Source organism: Mustela nivalis (assembly GCF_964662115.1).
Source record: "Mustela nivalis genome assembly, chromosome: 1".
NCBI classification, from domain to species: domain Eukaryota; kingdom Metazoa; phylum Chordata; class Mammalia; order Carnivora; family Mustelidae; genus Mustela; species Mustela nivalis.
In genome coordinates, this window is record NC_139020.1 from 11,400,746 (window position 1) to 11,419,907 (window position 19,162).

The 19,162-nt window shown below is 49.1% G+C and overlaps 1 protein-coding gene across 1 annotated transcript; it reads right to left on the bottom strand.

Moving 5' to 3' along the window:
- Positions 1-14,125: 14,125 nt before the first annotated feature.
- OLIG1 (oligodendrocyte transcription factor 1) lies at positions 14,126-16,463 on the bottom strand. The gene has a single exon (XM_082724047.1). It carries the CDS (start codon positions 16,332-16,334, stop codon positions 15,525-15,527), a length of 810 nt encoding a protein of 269 aa, XP_082580173.1. The 5' UTR covers positions 16,335-16,463; the 3' UTR covers positions 14,126-15,524.
- Positions 16,464-19,162: the final 2,699 nt, after the last annotated feature.

Below are 19,162 nucleotides of genomic sequence, written 5' to 3' on the forward strand. Positions count from 1 at the left end.
GTCATTGCGCTGGGGTTTAGAGTTGCCCCAAGTTTAGCCTTGTGAAAAAGAAGGATCCATAATTTTTATATGCACTCTCTTAAGCAAAGCTCCCTCAACCTGCCTCACCTTCTGCAGGCCACGGGATAGCTGGGTATCTCAGGTTACCTTGAAATGGATGTCACAGTAAGTAAGACCCAAGATTGGCTTTTCAATAAGCCAATCTTATTGATTCAATACTGATTCAATACTGAAGAGTGTTAAGTCACAAAGGGAGAAAGGAAAAAGAAAAACTGAGTGTAAATGTTGGAAAGACAGCCTGAGTTTACGGTTTAGTGAAGTTGTTTGGTCCTAGAGTAACACTAAGGAAGTTAAAGTAACTGATCACTTGGGCTTATGTAATGCACCACCTGTCTATCTATCAACACGGGGTGTTTTCACCAACTGAAGACAGAGGCAGAGTTGAAAGGGGTTGCTGTTCTCAGCTCCCGTCCGCTTGCTTGTTTCGAGCATGGTCGGGAAGCCCAAAGACCCCAAAGCCCAGGTGGGAGGCTGGGGTCGGCGGAAGGGATGGTGGAGACGGTGGTTTTGGCTCTACCTCAAGGGGCCATGCAGGAACAGGGCTAGTATGACCATGTCAGCCAGGGTTGTGGTTTTGTTTTGTTTTGTTTTATTTTCTGGATAAAGATCAGGATTTTTATGTAAAGTCTCCTGATTTTCAAATGCTGGCAATTAGTAATTCATATAGAACACACAAACAACACAGAGCTGCTGCTACCTTCACCCCACTGGCCCTCTGGTTCGGAGGCCGGTAAAGACTGACTCACAGAAAAGTCATAGAAATGGAACCCTCGGGGCGCCTGGGTGGCTCAGTGGATTAGATAGAGCCTCTGCCTTCAGTTCAGGTCATGATCCCTGAGTCCTGGGATGGAGCCCCGCATCAGGCTCTCCGCTGGGCAAGAAGCCTGCTTCCTCCTCTCTCTCTCTCTGCCTGCCTCTCTGCCTACTTGTGATCTCTCTCTCTCTGTCAAATAAATAAATAAAATCTTAAAAAAAAGAAAGAAAGAAATGGAACCCTCTTGAACTGCACTCATGTCACAGTGACCCGGTCCTTCTCAATCAGGTGTGCTCACCTGTGGAATTTCAGAAACCGCATACCTGCCCAGCACTCACACACAGACTAAAATTCTTAGAGAATGAAACCTAGGAGTGCACCTGATTTTTTTTTAAAGATTTTATTTATTTATTTGACAGGCAGAGATTACAAGTAGGCAGAGAGGCAGGCAGAGAGAAAGAGAGGAGAAAGCAGGCTCCCCATTGAGCAGAGAGCCCGACCTGGGGCTCGATCCCAGGACCCTGGGATCATGACCTGAGCCGAAGGCAGAGGTTTTAACCCACTGAGCCACTCAGGTGCCCCGTGCACCTGATTTTTAAAAAATTATTTTTATTGTGGTAAAATATCCATAACATAACATTTACCATCGTAACCATTTTTAAGTGTAGATTTCAGTGGTTTTAAGTACACTCTCACTGTTGTACAAACATCGCCACCCTCTGTCTCCAGACTCTCATTTCTCCAAACTGAAACTCAGTTTCCATTAGACACTAACTTCCAAGTCCCCCCACCTCCGCCCCCAGCCCTGGACACGCACCCAGCCTACTTTCTCTCTGTGAGTTTGATCCCTGTACGTACCTCATCTAAGTGGAGATACAATATTGTATCTGGCTTCTTTCACTAAACATCATGTTTCCAGAATCTTCCATGTGGTTGTAGGTATTGGTACTTACCTCCTTTAGAAGGTGAAAAATACACTGCATTTTATTATCCATTTATCTATGGATGGACATTTGGGTTGCTTCTTCCTTTGGGGTATGGTGAACTGTGTTGCTCTGGGCATGGGTTTATAAATATCTGTTCTAGTCCCTGCTTTCAATTCTGCACACTCCAGTTTGTAAAAGGCCACTGCTGATTGAGTATTTGGGTTCTCTTTTAGAAGCCCTCCTGTAACGGGGCCCCTATCTCCCTGCACTGCCCCACACCCTCTGTTACACTGCACTGCCCAACTATGTCAGGTGAACAGCTAGTCTGGTTTCTAGACTCTACTTAAACTGGCAGATAAAGAATTAGCTAAGACAGACTGGCTAGCTCATCACACCCATGGGGGATGCTGAGGAACTGGGCTCAGGGGTAACTAGGACAAGCACACTCTACTTTGGATTCTCCCACTGGACTCCAGCTCAGGAGACCCTGCTATACCAGCTTTACACCCACTGAATGCATGAGTTGGTTGTGACCACAGCAAATATTCCCTAAAGAGCCCCCTGCCTGTCTAGTGCAGCCCCTAGATGCAATGTCCCAGGCAGGGACATCTGAGTGACCTTGATTACCCCATAAGCCCAAGCTCTGGGAGCTAGGGACCAGGTAGAGGGAATATATGGGACCTGGCTTTCTTGAGTGGTAGTGGGAGCCTTACCCTGAGTAAGAAGAGGATTCCTGACCAATGCTAAGCTGGAGCATACCAGAACATGTGGGCCTCTTCCCAGCTCGGGTTCAGGGGTAGCTTGGGATGAGCCATGGTGGGGGGTATTTACACATAAAGCGAACACAACAAATCAGGGCTTTTCTTTCCCTTTCCTTTCCTTCTTCTTCCTTCCCTCCCTCCCTTCTTTCCTTCCTTCCTTTTTCTTTTTTCCCCCCAGAGGGCCAGTTTAAGAGCACACTGATGGTTTGGAGACCAGATAACCCAAGTGACATGTGTCAGTTATCCAGGGAAATAACTAGGGATTTCTGCAAATTAGATCACTGAACTGAGTTGAAGGACGGAGAGAGAGCATGAGTAAGTGTGCGAGTGCGCACAAAGTCTGGATGTACATTTGTAGGTGTAAACACAGCTGAGAACAATGTCATCCAATAGAAATATGATTCAAACTACATATGGGTATAGAATCTTTCTTTCTTCCTGGGCACCTGGGTGGCTCAGTAGGTTAAGCGTCTGCCTTTGGCTCTGGTCATGATCCCAGGGTTCTGGGATTGATCCCTGCAACGGGGGTCCCTGCTCAGCGCGAAGTCTGCTTCTCTTTCTCTCCCCCTCCCCCACCTTGTGTTCATGCTTTCTCTCGAATTAATAAATAAAATCTTTTTTAAAAAGGAAACTTTCTTTCACTTTTTATTTTTATTTTTATTTTATTTTATTTTTATTTATTTTAAAGAAGGAGATGCAGGACTGGCCAAAGAAAGGAAAATATCTCAAAAGCACATCACTCATCCTCATTCATTTTACTTTCATTTACATTCATTTACTTTCCAAATGTCTCCTCTGCATTCAGTCTAAATACAGTCTTTTAATGCCCAGACCCTTATACTTTTTACATTTTCAAATACCCAAATTGAATCTTCTATTTTTCACTTTCTTCTCTACACATATAAATGTATGTCATGCTAAATTTTCTAGTAGCCATATTAAAAGTGAAAAGAAACAGGCAACATTAATTTTAATAATCTATTTTATATAACCCATCCATCCAGAATATTTCCATTGCAGCGCATAATCAATATAAAATCCTTAAGGAGATAATTTACATTTTTTTCTTTATAGTAAGTCTTCCAAATCCAGTGTGCATTTTACACCTGTAGCGTATCTCAGCTCTGTTTAGCCACGTCTCAAGTGCTCAACGGATATGCGTGGCCGGTGGCTGCCATATTGGACCCTCTAAGCTGAGAGTAGTTGGAAGAATGGTGAACCATGTTCTTCCAACCATCCCCTAGGGGTGGGTTATGAAGGACAGATGTGTTCCTCTCTTACAGATGAGGAAATCATAAATCCCAAAGTTGCAGAAAAGTGAGTTATGTATGCATCTGCCATTCTTTGATTGATTCAGGTCAAGGTCGGGTCATTTAATACAGATCTTACCTTATGAATGAATCATAGATATTGCTAAGATGTTGAATATAACCTTAAAAACATGAGCATGAGGCTGCTGGGGTGGCTCAGTGTGTTAAGCCTCTGCCTTTGGCTCCGGTCATGATCTTGGGGTCTTGGGATCGAGTCCCACATCGGGCTCTCTCCTAGGTGGGGAGCCTGCTTCCTCCTCCCTCTCTCTCTCTCTCTCTGCCTGCCTCTCTGCCTACTTGTGATCTCTCTCTGTCAAATGAATAAAATCTTTTAAAAAACCAACCAAACAAACATGAGCATGTGTGGAATGAGTGGGAAAGAGAGGACAGCTGAGTCCTCCGTGTAAATGCAAATGGAAAAGGAACTTCACAGCCTTGCCAGATCACTTCTTGCTTCTTTCCAGAAAATATATCTACAATGTATTCCTGCCTAGTGAATGATGGGACCCTGTTTAAATACCCTGGTAGAAACAGGTGTCATCTATGTTGTCAGTAGGAATGTTAACTTGGGAGGCTAATTCGACAATGGCTAGAAGATTTTTTCTAGGAATAATCTTAGGAAGATCCTCTACTCATGCAAGGATATATATGCAAGGATCTTCACTCAAATATTGAAAACAACTCAAGTGTTCGTCCAGGACAGTCTGGGGCAGTGAATTATATATAATAAGTCCATTCCGTGGAATGCTTGGCAACCACTAAAAAGTGACCTGTGTGTATTTATAAATCAATAGATAATTTATTTATTTATTTATTTATTTATTTATTTATGTAAAATTGACCTAAAAAGAGTCACAGTATTGCAAAAACACAGGAAAATGTAAGTTGCAAAGCAAGCGGACTAAAATACCATCTTTGTAAGAAAGCAAAAAAAAAAAAAAAAGCCTTTTTTCTGCCTAGGTATTGAAAAGAAAATTTTGAAAGCATACAGAAGGCTATCTGAGGGTGTGAGGCTATAATGGGAGACTTTAGGGCAGGAGCTTTACTTTCTTTTGCTTTATATACATGATAATGTTTGAAATTTTATAAGGAGCATGGATTGTTCCTATAATAATAAAAAGACACAAAATAGTAAGTAGATGCCCAATATTTTACAAAAATACCCAGTGCTATTGAAGCTATGGGGACACACTTCTTAGGCCCTACAGGTAGAATTGCAAATTGGTCCCTTCTTGGAAGCCAACATGCAACTAAAGCCTTATCGATATGATAGACTGCTCCTCTAGAAATTACCCCAGGATAAACTGATAGAGAGATTTATGCACAAGGATGTTCGTCCGTATGTGAAATATGGGGGGGGGGGAGAATGATACATTTCGCTCATAGGAAATAACTTCAGTAAAAATCTCAGTGACAACGGCATCCAGGCCAAAATGGTGAGCTAGGAATCTATCTTTGGGCATAGAAAGCTGTCCATAGTCTGTAGTTAGAGGAATAAGGTAGGTGGCAAGACAGTTTGTATACTTTAATTCTGATGTGTATCAGACATTTGATTGTATGTACATAGTACCTCTGCCGACAAGAAAATATGTAACAATATGTATCAGGGTATTTTTAGAAGAAGCTTCCTTAGAGTGGTGAGATTATAGACAATTTCTATTTTCTTCTGTAGCCTTTTCTTTTTAAATATTTTATTTATTTATTTATTTATTTATTTACTTATTTGACACAGAGAGAGCACAAGCAGGGGGAACGGCAGAGGCAGAGGGAGAAACAGACTCCCCACTGAGCAGGGAGACCTATGTGGAGCTCGATCCCAGGATCCCAAGATCATGACCGGAGCTGAAGGCAGATGCTAAGCTGACTGAGCCACCCAGGCACCCCTCTTCTGGGTTCTTGTTGAAATGGTCTTATTATTTCCAACAGTAATGAAGATCTCTCTCTCTCTCTCTCTCTCTCTCTCTCTTTTTCCCATAGAATCCAGTTTCAAAATCTCCCTCTGTTTCTCTCAGAACATTCTAAAGTAGAAATAGTCAGTTTGCCATGCTGGCATCCCTGAGCGATCACCGCGCTGGCATGGAGCACGGGCTAGGACCCACTCTCTGGGAATCTTATTTCAAAGCTATTTCAGTTGCTGCTAATCAGGGCAGGTCATTAGACCTAGACTGGCCAAGTAGAACCAACGAATCTTCATAATGGGGATCTTTCCAAATTTTATGTGTGTGTTTTAAATTAAAAATGAACTTAAACTGGGGTGCCTGGGTGGCTCAGTGGGTTAAAGCCTCTGCTTTCGGCTCCAGTCATGATCCCAGGGTTCTGGGATCGAGTCCCACATTGGGCTCTCTGCTCAGCGGGGAGCCTGCTTCCTCTGTCTCTCTCTCAGTCTACTTGTAATCTGACTGTTAAATAAATAAATTAAAGAAAAAAGAAAGAAAAAAATGAACTTAAACCATTTTTTTCTCAGCTAGGGGGAATTATTCCAATTGAAGGGGCTACTGAGGGTTATTCATTATTGTTGGCCACACTAGAAGCAGGCAGGGCTCTTCTGAAAGCCACAGCGAACATTTTCCAAATGAAAGTAGTGATTTTTAGAATCTGAAGTGTGGAAACTTTCCGCATTCCAAAGACTTGCAGACAACCCGTGACGTGAGAGATCCGTGGACTGTCCCTCCTCTTGGTGAACCGTCTCCCAGGCTTAAGAGTTTGGTGTGAGGGCAGCAGTGTGTGGAGATAAGGCATGGCTCGGAAGACATGACTTCTTTATTTTATCCAATTAAGCACTGGGGTGAGGTGGGATCATATTCCAAGATTCCTTGGGTTTAATTTTCAAATGTACTCTGATTCGGCCACCCCAGTCTCCCTGCATGGGGTCACCGAGCTTCCAGGCCCGAGTAACACCCCTCCACCTGATGAGGGTAAGATGAGAAAGGCAGGATTGAAGACCGGGGCCTGGCAGAGGCCCCCGCAGGGCTTCAGACATTGAGGTCAGCAGGGCTGATCACGGGGCACCGCTCAGTCCAGCCCCATACCTGCCTCCCCTTTGGTGGGGCCGGATTCCCTTGGCTGCACTCTGCTGTTGACCCCAGGCCCTTAGCACAGGCCTGACAGCAAACAACACGTTCAATAAAATGCTCAGTAATGGTGCCAAGCCCTGTTGTTGCTGCTCAGCGGCTACTACACACCATCTCTATTTTTAGAGGTTACTTAAAAGAAAGAAAAATGACTCCAGCACCAGTCTGGTCTCCATCCTGCCTTCTTCCAAAGTAGCCCAACGGAATAAGAATAGTTCTTCTGACATAGGCACTGCTGCTGCTGCTTCTTCGTTTGAACAAGTGTTTCTGGTGAGGGACACTGCTGTCACAGGCTGCATTTTGCTCCAGGCACCATCCCCGGGGTCAGATGACTACACACACAAGCACTACCTCGAGAACTGATTGTCCTATTGGCCCCCAGCAGGCAGCCGCCCAGTAAGGGGGTCCTGCAGGGACCGCTGAGCCCCATCCCCGTCTCACTGGCAGGAAGAAGCCCTGCACCTTGGCAGGAGCCTCTCCCAGGCGCTACTGAGTCCTCTTTGGCCTCCCAGTGCAGAGGATGACTCAGCCAGTGATTTCATTCACCCAGCCTGGTGTTTATGCCTCTTGCCACAAACCAGTTGATACTGTTTGGAGCTGTCCTGAGCTGATGCCATGGGAGGGGGGTGGGGTGGAGAATGTCATCCCGTCAGCTTGTGGCCTCTGGGTCCAAAACAGCTGAAATGTTGTGGCTTCTGAGGAACTCATTGTCTGCGAGTCAGTCGGTGAGAGAAGGAAAATCCCAGTGCCTGCCCGCCCTCCCTCTCAACCTTGGAGAAGCGTTCGGGCCTCGGGGGGACTCCACACAGTCACTGTGGGTCCTGACTGGGCTCTGAGAGCCAGCTTGGATGGAGGGAGCTAGCACAGGGCTCCGGAGGAGAAACCCCACAAAAGATACCCTTGGGGGCAAGTTAGAGCCAGAAGGAGCTGGGGGGTTGAGAGGCAGCTTTGCTCATTCCAGATGGATCTCTACATGTCGCTGTTCAGTGCTGGCACCGGCTTATTCATGAATGGCAAGAGAAGGCTGAGCACACGCCATTGCTTTCTAAACAACCACCGGCAGTTTACATAATCCCATAAATCATGTCTGTCCAGACAGTGGGAAAAACTGTACGAAAAAGAACAACAATCCCCAGGACAGTAGACGCTGTGCTAGAACAGTTTACATACACAGCCCCGTTTACGCGCTGTGAGGTAGCTCCTAAGGCGACTGGATCTTACAGAGGACCGTCCAGGGTCAGGTGGCCAGGGAGTGGACTGACCCACTGTGAGGCACACCCATGGGGCGGTGGGCATCTAAGACTTTCCAGGGCAGAGATGGAGGGAGGGAGAGGGGATTGGAACACAGCCCTCCCAGGTTCCCAGGGGTGGAGGGGGACAATGGAGTGATTCCCTGCTCCTGTCCTTCCTGTGGTGGGGAGGCACAGCACCAGCAGCATCAGGGCCCCCCCTCCCCCCGAGCCAGATGGCTCTGTGATCAGAGCTGACAACTCTCCCTCTAACTTGCTGTGGGTCTGTGTGAATAGAAAATAGTAAAGGGGTAAAGCGCATCTTCTGGTGCTTCATAGGCCCTAGATCCATGGGTTCCATGGTCATGAACGGTATCAAAAGTTGTCTATTAAATGGAAGGCTGTGGGGTCCAGCTTTATGTTTTTTCTCCACTGGTGGTGAGTGCAGTGAGAGTAGTTGGTTTTACGTCATGCCCAGGACTATCTCTGATAGAGCAAGTCTGTGAGGAGCCAGAACTGGGGGTGTGGGGGGGGATGACATCAGCAGAACCTGCCAGAAGCAAGCGAATGAAACAGAGCGACAGCAACAGCAGGATACGCCCCTTGAGTGGTAAGCCAGGTAGATACCCCCATAGCGAACGATCTTCAACCTGCGGAGCAGGGAGCCCGATGCGGGGCTCGATCCCAGGACCCTGAGATCATGACCCGAGCCAAAGGCAGCAGCCCAAACCACTGAGCCACCCAGGCGCCCCTGCCTGACTGTATTTTTAAAGGTCTGAATAGGAAGATACTTAATGATCACTGCCGTGAAAAACTGTTTAGGGTATTATGTTTGTTTGTTTGTTTGTTTGTTTGCCTGGTTGCTCGCAGTGACAGAAGGACCAGGGACGCAATGTCTCCAAGGGTGTGGGCTATGTGACGCCTGCCTTCTGTCCCAGCCACATCCCGGTGTCTCATCGCTGTCCTGCCTTATCTCAGCCGCCCTGGGAGCTGGAAACGTCGGAAATCACTGTGTGCTGGGACGGGTGGAAACCTCACTACCCACTGAGTAGACGTGTTCTGCATGGCATCGACTGGACCCGAGGCCAGAAAAAGAGGAGAGGTTGGGGGTACCACAACCTTGCCTGCCCAGAGGAGGAAGGATACGCAGGCTCTCCCTCTTCCTGACAAAGCTTTATGTCTGTCGCTGCCTCGTTTCTACAAGTTCCCTTAACCAGCCTCAGCTTCCTGACAAAGCTTTATGTCTGTCGCTGCCTCGTTTCTACAAGTTCCCTTAACCAGCCTCAGCTTCCCTAGTGTTTACCTCTTCGTGCTTCTTTGTTCTCGTCGGTAAAATGGTGTAATCAGAGCACCCCGAAATGAAGTCACGCATGTAAAAATGCTTAGAACACGGCGTGGCACCCTATGAACAGTGTTAGCTCCCGTCAGTAGTGCTATCATTGTTATTCCTAGTTGTGATGCTCTATCATCTGCCTGCCCCCAGGTCAATTAGCTTCTCCTTCTCTCTCTTTCTCCCTCCTTCCTGCCCCCGCCCCCAGCACAGATGAGTGCTCTAACCTGAACTTGTGATCTTGGAGTCTCCAGGTTGTACCACTTTGTCATTCTCTAAGGAGGTATCTGGATTACTTAGAAGCTGCTGGGACACGAGAGCCCTTCTTCTTTTACTTCTTCTTCTTTTTTTTTTTAATAAAGATTTTATTTATTTATTTGATAGAGAGAGCAGGAGAGCACAGGTAGGGGGAGCAGCCGAGGGAGAAGCAGGCTCCCTGTTGGTCCTGGGACCATGATCTGAGTCAAAGGCAAACCCTGAACCGATTGAGCCGCCCAGGCGCTCCCACGGTAGTCCTTGATCTTGGTGCTCCCCATCCACAACAAGTGCTTTTCCAGGCTCCATCACCTACCTCTGACTGGGGCTCCCCGTTCAGGGCTCGGGGTGCCTGTCCTCTCTCTCTCTCTCTCTCGGGGCTTGGCGGCAGCCAGCGCTCATTCCTGCCGATCAGGCCCTTGGAAAATCATTCACATCCATGAAAAACACTTGGCAACAAGATGCTGACATTGTTGAGAAAATCAGAGCCACGAGCATCAGAACACCGAGCGTCTATGTGGGCAGGGTGAAAGGCATCCCAGAAGGGAGAGCCCCCAGGACACTCTTTGCCCTTGGCCGTCAGATGTCTGCTCCCTCGCCTTCTGCCAGTTGCTTTCTGAAACTGGTGACAAACATGTCACCATCGGAGGCTCTCTCAAAGGGTTTGCTGCGCCTCTGCCGCTCCCTGTCACCAATCTGGGCCTCCCTCGGGGCTAGGGGGCGAGGCTGCCAGAGAAAGTTCAGGTGGCTGAAATGCAGCTGGGCCCCTGGTGGGGGACTGGCCCTGAGTGTGCCTTTTCTCAGTGCGGCTCAGAGGGGGCAGCCCGAGGGCTGGGCACAAAGGTCAGAGATTTTCCAGGAGGCAGGAAGAATGGGTTCATCTCTCGCCACAATTCCTTTTCCAGGACATTCTAGTCCCACCAAGACAAGCCAAGGAGGAAGCACCTTTGCTTCCTCCAAGCAGGTATTGTCCCTGGCAAGGCTGCCTCTGACTATCTCTTGAACTTCCCAGGCCTCCACTGCCTTATTCAGTAGGGGGCAGGGTGGACAGATAATCCCCAGGTTCTCTTGCCTCATGAGCACTCTGTAGGCTTTAAAGAGAGGATCTGGCACTGGTGGCCTTTGTCCAGGGTGTGGCCCACCTGCTCTGTCCTCTGTGGTCATTGACAAAGGCCGAGTGAAGGAGAAACGCACTCCCTTTGCTTTCCATCCAGGTGATGTCCTCCCGGAGCACCAAGCAGCCTGTAGTGTGTAAAGATGTGGACTATTGACCTAATCATCCTGTGCTCAACGCCTGAGCTCTGGCCCTTCAGCTGGACACAAAGGGGAAAGTTCTCTGAAGGAGCAGCTAATCCCCTGTGAACAGAAAGAATTTGGCTTATTTCTGATCGGGCATTTCAGCTTTTAAGCTGGGCTTAGTTCGAAAGGACAGAATGGGAGGGGCTTGAAGAAGTCATTTGCGGCATCTCCACAAATAACGAGGCTAGCCTCTGGGTAGCTCGTAGACCATCTTACTACTCCTTTTCTGCACCTTAAATGTAATAAGATAATCTGGACCTTGCCTGGAAAAAAGGATGTTTTCCTTTCAGCTAAAACCTGCTTGAAAAAAGTGAATATGCGTTTTAGAAAAATATGACGTTTTTAACACTTTTGCTTCTTGAGCCCACTTCCATAAAGGGGGTGATCTTATTGGAGATTTGCTGAGTGTGCAGAAATGGAAGGGGTATTTCATGAGGAGGACCGTGCCTTCTGGAAGAGATGCACTTTCCTAACAGATGTGCTCGGTGCTGTGGAGAGAAAAGGCATCGGTGTAGCCGCTCTTACTAGATATCCTCTTGTCCTCAGCAAGTTCATGAAGCATCCTTGTGTGGTGAAAAAAAGAAAAAAGCCTTTTTTCTTGCTGGTTTCCTTTATACTCTACCTTCTTTAGGCTCCAAGAGGTCTAGCTAGTGGACTGAGGCTTTGAATATTGGTGGTTAACTTTGACCCAGCCTCTCCTACGCACTAGGCAAGTCCACAAAGACTGAGTGGGTGACCCTGAACTAGAGGGGTACATGAAGCTCTATTGTTAATAATCGGACCTTTGGGAAATTGCTTGGAAATTGCTTTGGGAAATTACTTTCCATGCTTGGAGCGTACCTCTTCCTTGATGGGGGCACTTACCCCATATATTTCGCAAGGTTATATTTTCAGACCTGGTGTAATCAGCTTCCCTTAGAGGAGAATATCTGTAAATAGACCATCACTACGGGCTAGGTAAATCCCACAGTGCATTTGATCTGCTCTGTTTACCGATTGCTCACCTGACCTTCCGCACTTCTAACAACGTAATTTCTCAGGGCTGTGTGCATTTACCGCTTAGGTTCCATTCTCCCCAACCACTGGGATTGCGTGTTCGTGGTCGGCCGGGAGCAGGGGTCTCTTTGGGCTGTGAGTCACGTGTTCCTTATCTTGCTTCTGAGGTCTGATGGACTTTTCTCAAGGAGACTCCCTTATTCCTTCTCTTCTTCCCCACTGGTCCCTTCAAAGACCAGATTAAATTTGTTCTTCTGCAAAAAGCTCGCTTTGGCTAAAATCAAGTGAGGTGGGCACATCAGCTAGCTCTTTTGCACACGACATAGCATTGCAGATCTGAAAGATCCACAGGCTACCCCATACGTGTCTAGGCTTCAACACCGTACCTGCTCCAGGCTCCGCCTTGCCACAGACTGACGTTGGGAGGTCTAGCTTTCATTAAGGACACTGTATATAGTTACCTTTTTTTTCTGTTTCATCCTATAGGACTCTTGGATGCTCGCTGATGCAATTTTTCAGGATGTCATCTTATAAGGAGCGAGTCTGCTAATCTTGTGTAGTGCCACAGCCAAGAGATGCTATGTGGATAACTTAAATATTTTGATGAGCCTCATAACAGCCCAGCAGGTCCTGGTTAAATGCATTCATAATCCTTAGCCATTCTAGAAAGCATGATTTTCTCAGTTAAGTTTAAAAAAAATCACACGTATTATTACCTTTTCTCTAAGGTATGGGTACTTACTCTGAATTATAAGTAGAGACTGGAAGCAGGGAGCCCACCCACCTGTTCTTGCCCTGTTCTTTCCTGTGTCTTTTGGAATGATGGTGGCATATGGTGATGGAGTAGGGACTGAAGGGGGAATTATTTATTTCTAATCTCCCGGAAATATATATATTTTTTCAGGGGGTATCTGATGAGATTTTGACTTAGCTGTTGAGTTTTTACTTTGGGTTCCTTGTCAAGAAGCAAGATGAGCAAGGATGGGGATTAACTAGGCAGAAAATCCCCATTCAAATTTACTTTTAAATTTTATTCATTTATTTATTTTTCCCCATTCAAATTTACTTATTCCAAAAGCCTGTGACTTTTCTGATGGCAGAGTCTGGGAAGAATGAGAAGCTCTTTTCTGAAATGGGTTGGTGCGTAAGAGTTTCTCTCTGCCATACCCTCTCCCGCCTCCTCCTTGAGGAAACAGACACTTAACCAACATGGTGGTTAACCATCCTTCCAGTAGTGGGCACCGCTCCCTCCCCCACAACACGTTCCCCAGATAAATGCTCACCATTCTTAAGTGCTTGCCTACCTCAGATAAACCAACATGGATACAATGACGTCACCTCAGGTTTTCTTTCCTTTTCTGCAGATTAAAGGCATCACTTTCTCTTTTATTAACCCCCTGCCTTTAAACAGTGGTTGGATTTCATTAATAACTATGAAATGTTTAAAGATTGCACATGAGCAAGTCAACATAAAATTCTTTATAACATCACCAGTCACCCAGAGGAGCTGTCTTCACCTCTCAGAATGATGTCCGAGGTCCCAACTTCCTAGGAGAAACTTCCAACCTTGTGGGAAGAATGGGGGAAAGCTCATAGCTAGCTGTATGACACTTTTTAAGCCTCTGCCCACTGAGTTGAAAACGCCCATCCTTTTGAGAGGGATGTTGATATACAAAATAATTTTGTGACCAGTGTGTTTTAAACTCATTTTTAGTAGAAGAAAATAGTCAAGAGGCCCATCTTGGCTGAAAGAGTGAATTCCTGAAATTGACAACCATCAACTCAGGTTGGGTCCTTAAATTTCTGCCCCAAGCCTGAACTAGACAAGCAGACTCCTGTTCATTAGATCACTTTACAAATCAGGAAGCCAGCTTTAAAAACTTGGAACTCTAGTCACATTTAACTACTAACCTTCATCCCGAGAATCTGAATTCACCAGCGCACGGAGACTTTTTTTTTTTTTTAACTTTAATTAAGTAGGCTCTGCCCTCAGTGTGGAGCCCAGTGTGGGGCTTGAACTCTGGACCCTGACATGAAGACCTCAGCAGAGATGGAGAATCAGAGGCTGAACCGACTGAGCCACCCAGGCGCCCCACCAGGGCATTTTTATTAACAAACAAATCAGAGGAAAATGTTAGGTCTTTAAATGTTTTATTTTCTTGATTCTTCGGAAAGCAACGAAACAGAGTTAGAGATAAAAGAAAATGCCAGTTAAATTCGGCTACTACCAACAACCAAAAACCTTAAACAGAGACTTCAAAGCAAGCTGCCGAAAGATCATAAAATTATCTCGGGTGGAATCATTTGTGAACGACTGTAACAAATCAAGACCGGTCATCCAGGCAGTTCTTCAAACGTAAAGCTGCGGGAAGACCTGCCCAGAGCTAGCCCTGGGCAAAGACCCCTCGTGCAAAGGGGCAGCGCAGAAAATGCCATCCCGCGGTCGCCACCGCAGCGGGGACCCGCCGAGCCTGGGGTGGGGGTCGGGGTTGGGGCTCAGGTCCTCCTCTGCGTCTTTTAATGAGAAAGTTAATTAGCGATCGTGCTTTCAGACAAGACTGGCGGCCACTGCGAAGTGCCCTGTTACCTATTTTAGTAAACTGAGAACACCACCTGCGTCAAAAGGGGTTGGTTTTTGTTTTTAAGCAAGCTCAAATGTTGGTTACGCTACCTTTGAGGAAGAGGAAACAAAATGGTGAATCTCAAGTTCTAAGCTGTCTTTTTAAGAAGACCCCAGGATTTAAAAGCGAATAATCTTTGCAACAAAACACCTGCTTATGCGATTCTCAAAAATTGCACTCTAACAGCCACAGTGTAAAAGCGGACCGACTTCCCAACCCAGCACATCCAAGGACGCTGGAGTTATCTACACCTCCCGCGGCACCGCGAGGCCAACCGTCCCGCCGCCGCCGAGGGTCAGTCCGTCTGCTAAGCCCCGGACCATCTGCGCGGACTAATTGGTCTTTCTCGTCTTCCTGAGGTCGGGCAGCCTCCTTTGACAGGGATTGGCCGGTGGGAACAAGGGTGTCTGTGACCTCTGGCTGGGGAGAAGGAAAAGAACCCTTTCCTGCCCGCGGAGAGCAGCCACTTGGCCCCTGATTGGGCAGGTGTCGCCTCCTGGAGCCGTGGCGCTAGGACGGTCCTACCGCCGCACCCAGAGCAAGGCAAAGCCACCGCGCCGTGCCCTAAAATCCGCACCACCCCTGCGAAGCGCGCGACTCCAGAAACCAGGAGAGACGGGAGCTGGGCAAGAGTGGGCTTGGGACCGCACATTTGCTGCCCAAAGCAGCGGGAATCCACTCAGAACCCCCAACGGCCCCCCGACGCTCCGTCGAACATCCGCTCGCGTCACTTTCATTTCCCCGGGGTGGAGGCGGGGAAGGGGGCGCCCCACGGTCCCTTCCTCCGGGCCGGAAGGTTGGACGTGCCCTCCGTGCTTGGCTAGCCTTCCCCGAGTGCAGGGCGCGCGGGCACGGAGAAAGCGGGGAGGCGGGAGGCCGGGCCTAGGTCGCGCACCCGGCCCGCGCGGGCCCTCACTTGGAAAACTGCGCCTGCACCGCGGCCAGGCCCAAGCCAGCGGGGACGAGGTGCGGGAACTTGCAGACCGCGCAGGTACAGAGGCCCGGGCCGCCCGCGCCGCCGCCCGCGCCGCCGCCGGGGAGCGCGAACTGGCCGCACGGCGGCTCGTCTAGCGCTAGCGACAGGTACTTGGCGGGGCGCAGCGCGTCGGGAGGCCCCACGGCGCCAGGCGCCAGCAGCACGGAGCCGGGCGCGGCGGCCAGCAGGGGCAGGCCGGCCAGCAGCAGGCGCGGCGCCGCAGGGCCGGCGCCCTCGCCCAGCGCGCGGCGCAGCTCCTGCAGCGAGCTGCCCAGCAGCAGGATGTAGTTGCGGGCGAGCAGCAGCGTGGCGATCTTGGAGAGCTTGCGGCCGGGCGCGCCCTGGCAGTGAGCCGCCGAGTAGGGCAGGATGACCTCGCGCAGCGCGTCCATGGCCAGGTTCAGGTCCTGCATGCGCTTCCGCTCGCGGCTGTTGATCTTGCGCCGCAGCTGCTGTTGATGCTCCTCTTTGGCGTCCGCCCGGGAGCCGCCGCCCGCGTGCGCGCCGGGCCCCGCTCCCGCGCCCAGCGGCTCGGCGGGCGCCTCGGGCTTCTCGCGCGCCGCCTTGGGGAGGAGGGGGGTCGCCGTGGAGGAGGAGGACGTGGAGGAGGAGGAGGCGGAGGGCGGCTGCCGGTAGCCCACCAACTCGTACAGGGAGGCCCCGAGCTGCACGTCTCCGGGCCGCTGTGGCCGCAGCATGGTCGCGGGGGCCGCGTTCACGCGCGCCTGGGAAAGCGCATAGTACATCTGGGGGGCGGCGGGGGCGGCCGAGGGCGCCCTTCAGGAACGCCCCGGGGTGGGCCCTTCGGCAGGCCGCCCCTCCCCGCGGACCTGCGCGCGGGGAGCCGATGGCAGGGCAGCAGCCTGCTTCCGACCCCTTTAAACCCGGCTTGGGAACCTGCGGGGCCGCGGGCCGCCGGGAGCAGCCAATGGGGTCGCGAGGCCGGGTCCAGGCGCGTGCTCATTGGCCGCCCCCCCTCGGCCGGCGCGGAGGTGCGGCTGGCACAACTCAAGGTTATTGTGAGCGCCAGTGCGAGAGTCACAGGACGCCCCCCTCCCCCGGGGTGGGGGGCGGGGAGGGACGGCGCCTTTTGGGGTGAGATGCGGTTGTTCCTGGAGGACTGGTTGCACTGGTGAGGCTGCCTCCTCCTCCTTCTCTCTGCCTCTGCTTTATTGTATACATGTGCATATTTGCAACTGTAGTCCAATGCAAGTAAGTAGCATGATATATACTATCTTAACCACTGTAGTGTAGGCAATTAGCCGTATTAGGTACATTACATTCACACTGTCGTGCAACCCACCACAGAACTCCTCATCTTGCAAAACTGGAGCTCGGTGCTCAGTGAACAGTGACTCACTACCTACCTCCGTGCAGCTCTTGGCAACCACCACTCTTCGGTCTATGCGTTTGACTACTCTACCTACCTCATTTAAGTGGAATCGTAAAGCATTTGTCTTTAGGGACTGGCTTATGTCCTCCAGGTGCATCCATGTTGTTAGTATTTGCTTCCTTTTAGGGGCGCCTGGGTGGTTTGGAGGGTTAAACCTCCTTCAGCTCAGGTCATGATCTCAGGGTCCCGGATTGCGCACCCCCCCCCCCAAAAATCGGGCTCTCTGCTCAGCAGGGAGCCTGCTTCCCCGCCCCCCTGCCTTCCCGTGTCTGCCTCTCTGCCTACTTGTGATCTCTCTCTCTCTCTCTGTCAAATAAATAAAATCTTAGGAAAAAAAAAAAAGATTTTGCTTCCTTTTAAAGGCTGAAGGATAGTTCGTTGTGTGTGTACACCCTATTTTGTATACCCATTTCTCCTAGATGGACACTTGGGTTGATTCCACATTTGACTTTGGTGAATAATGCTGCAGTGAACATGGGAGTAAATTTTTTTATTCTTATTTTAAACGTGTGATTTCTGGCCAGGTTTTGAGGACCACATTTCTAGGCTCAGGGACTAGCAGTATGAGAATGGTTACTGCTGGCCTCGCTGTCTGTCTTCCTCTGATCGAAAGGTCTTTAAGGGACTTAGGACCTTTGGGGGTCAGGTACCTTCCCTCCCCCAAAGGGACTAGTATTCATTCTACCAGTGACTCAACTCTTGTTGAAGCAAAAACCACACAGAAATTGACCTCTTACCAGAAACAAGCGAACAAACAAAAATTCACCCACAGGCTCATATCTGTTGAGGGTTGGACTATATCTTTCTCTTCCCAAAATGACATTACTTGGTGGCTCTGGAAGTTTTCTGCCCTAATGCCAGAGGATGCTACTGCAGCCTGTCATCATAGGCTGGCAAAGTGGCACAGGGAAGAGCGCTTTGGTATCGAAATCCCTACCACCGGCTAGCCGTCTGTGGCTATTAAAATCTAAATAATTAGGATGCCTGGGTGGCTCTGTTGGTTAGGCATCTGCCTTTGGCTCAGGTCATGATCTCAGGGTCCTGGGATCAAGCCCCATGTGGGGCTCCCCGCTCAGGGGGAGCCTGCTTCTTCTTCTCCCTCTGTCCTTCGCCCCTCTCGTGCTGTCTCTGTCTCAAATAAATAAACAAAATCTTAAGAAAAAGCTAACTAATCAAAATGAAATCAAGTTAGAAATTTAATTCCCGAGCTGCGCTAGCATTGTGCAAGCATTTAGCAGTTCCAAATGGCTAGAAGCTATCAGCTGGGACAGCCTCCATCACAGAAAGTCCTGTTGGACAGTGTGATGTCAAGGATAACAGAGAGAAAGTGAGTTTTCCATATTGGTCCTCTTTGAGGTAAGAAGAGGGATGTCTGTCCACCATGGAAACTGATTTCAGCTCTAGGAGTCTACTGACTGGCTTGCTTATTTCAGGGCTGGTTTGTTCCCACTTTCTTCCACCAATATTTGCTCCATAGGCTCACTCTGATTCTGCTTCTGACCTCTAGCTCTGTCTATGACATCCTGCCCATGCCTTGGTTCAATTCTAGTATTACTTTCTTTTTGAAGTCTTGATGATTTCTCATCTTTCCCACGTCTTCTCATTTTTGACAAACCATCGATAGCAGGTCCCAGATAGTGGCCTAGATTGTGTTATTGAAGATCATCTCCTCATTTGGCTGTGCTTGTTTTGAGGGAGAGGACAACCTGTTCACTTCTGTATCCTTCCAAAGCCCAGGGCAGTGCTTTGCCACCACTGTGTGTCCGGGGGATGTCTAGGCATGGGTCCGAAATCTCCCTGGCTCACAGGCTCATCCCTTGAGATGCTCAAACTGCCAAAATGTGCTTTAATCCAGGAGTTTCCTGTAGGTTTCATGGAGAGGGAAGAGACAGGGGAGGAGATCCCAGCCCTCAGGAGGCCTTGACTTGACAAAGTGTCGGAGAGGTCATGTGGGAAGAAAGACAGAAGCCTGGGGGGAGGGGGGGATTGGAGAGGGGGAAGCTGAGTCTCCAAGCAGGGATGTACTAGACAGGAAGGAGAGAGACCAAGCAAATCAACCTCAGAAGTTCCAAGCAGGTAAACAACTCACTACTCGTTTGAGAAGCTTTCTGCTTTTCAAAGCATGTTTACAGACATCTGATTTTCCCCGAAACCCTGTGGGCTGAGTATCTTAAAATATTC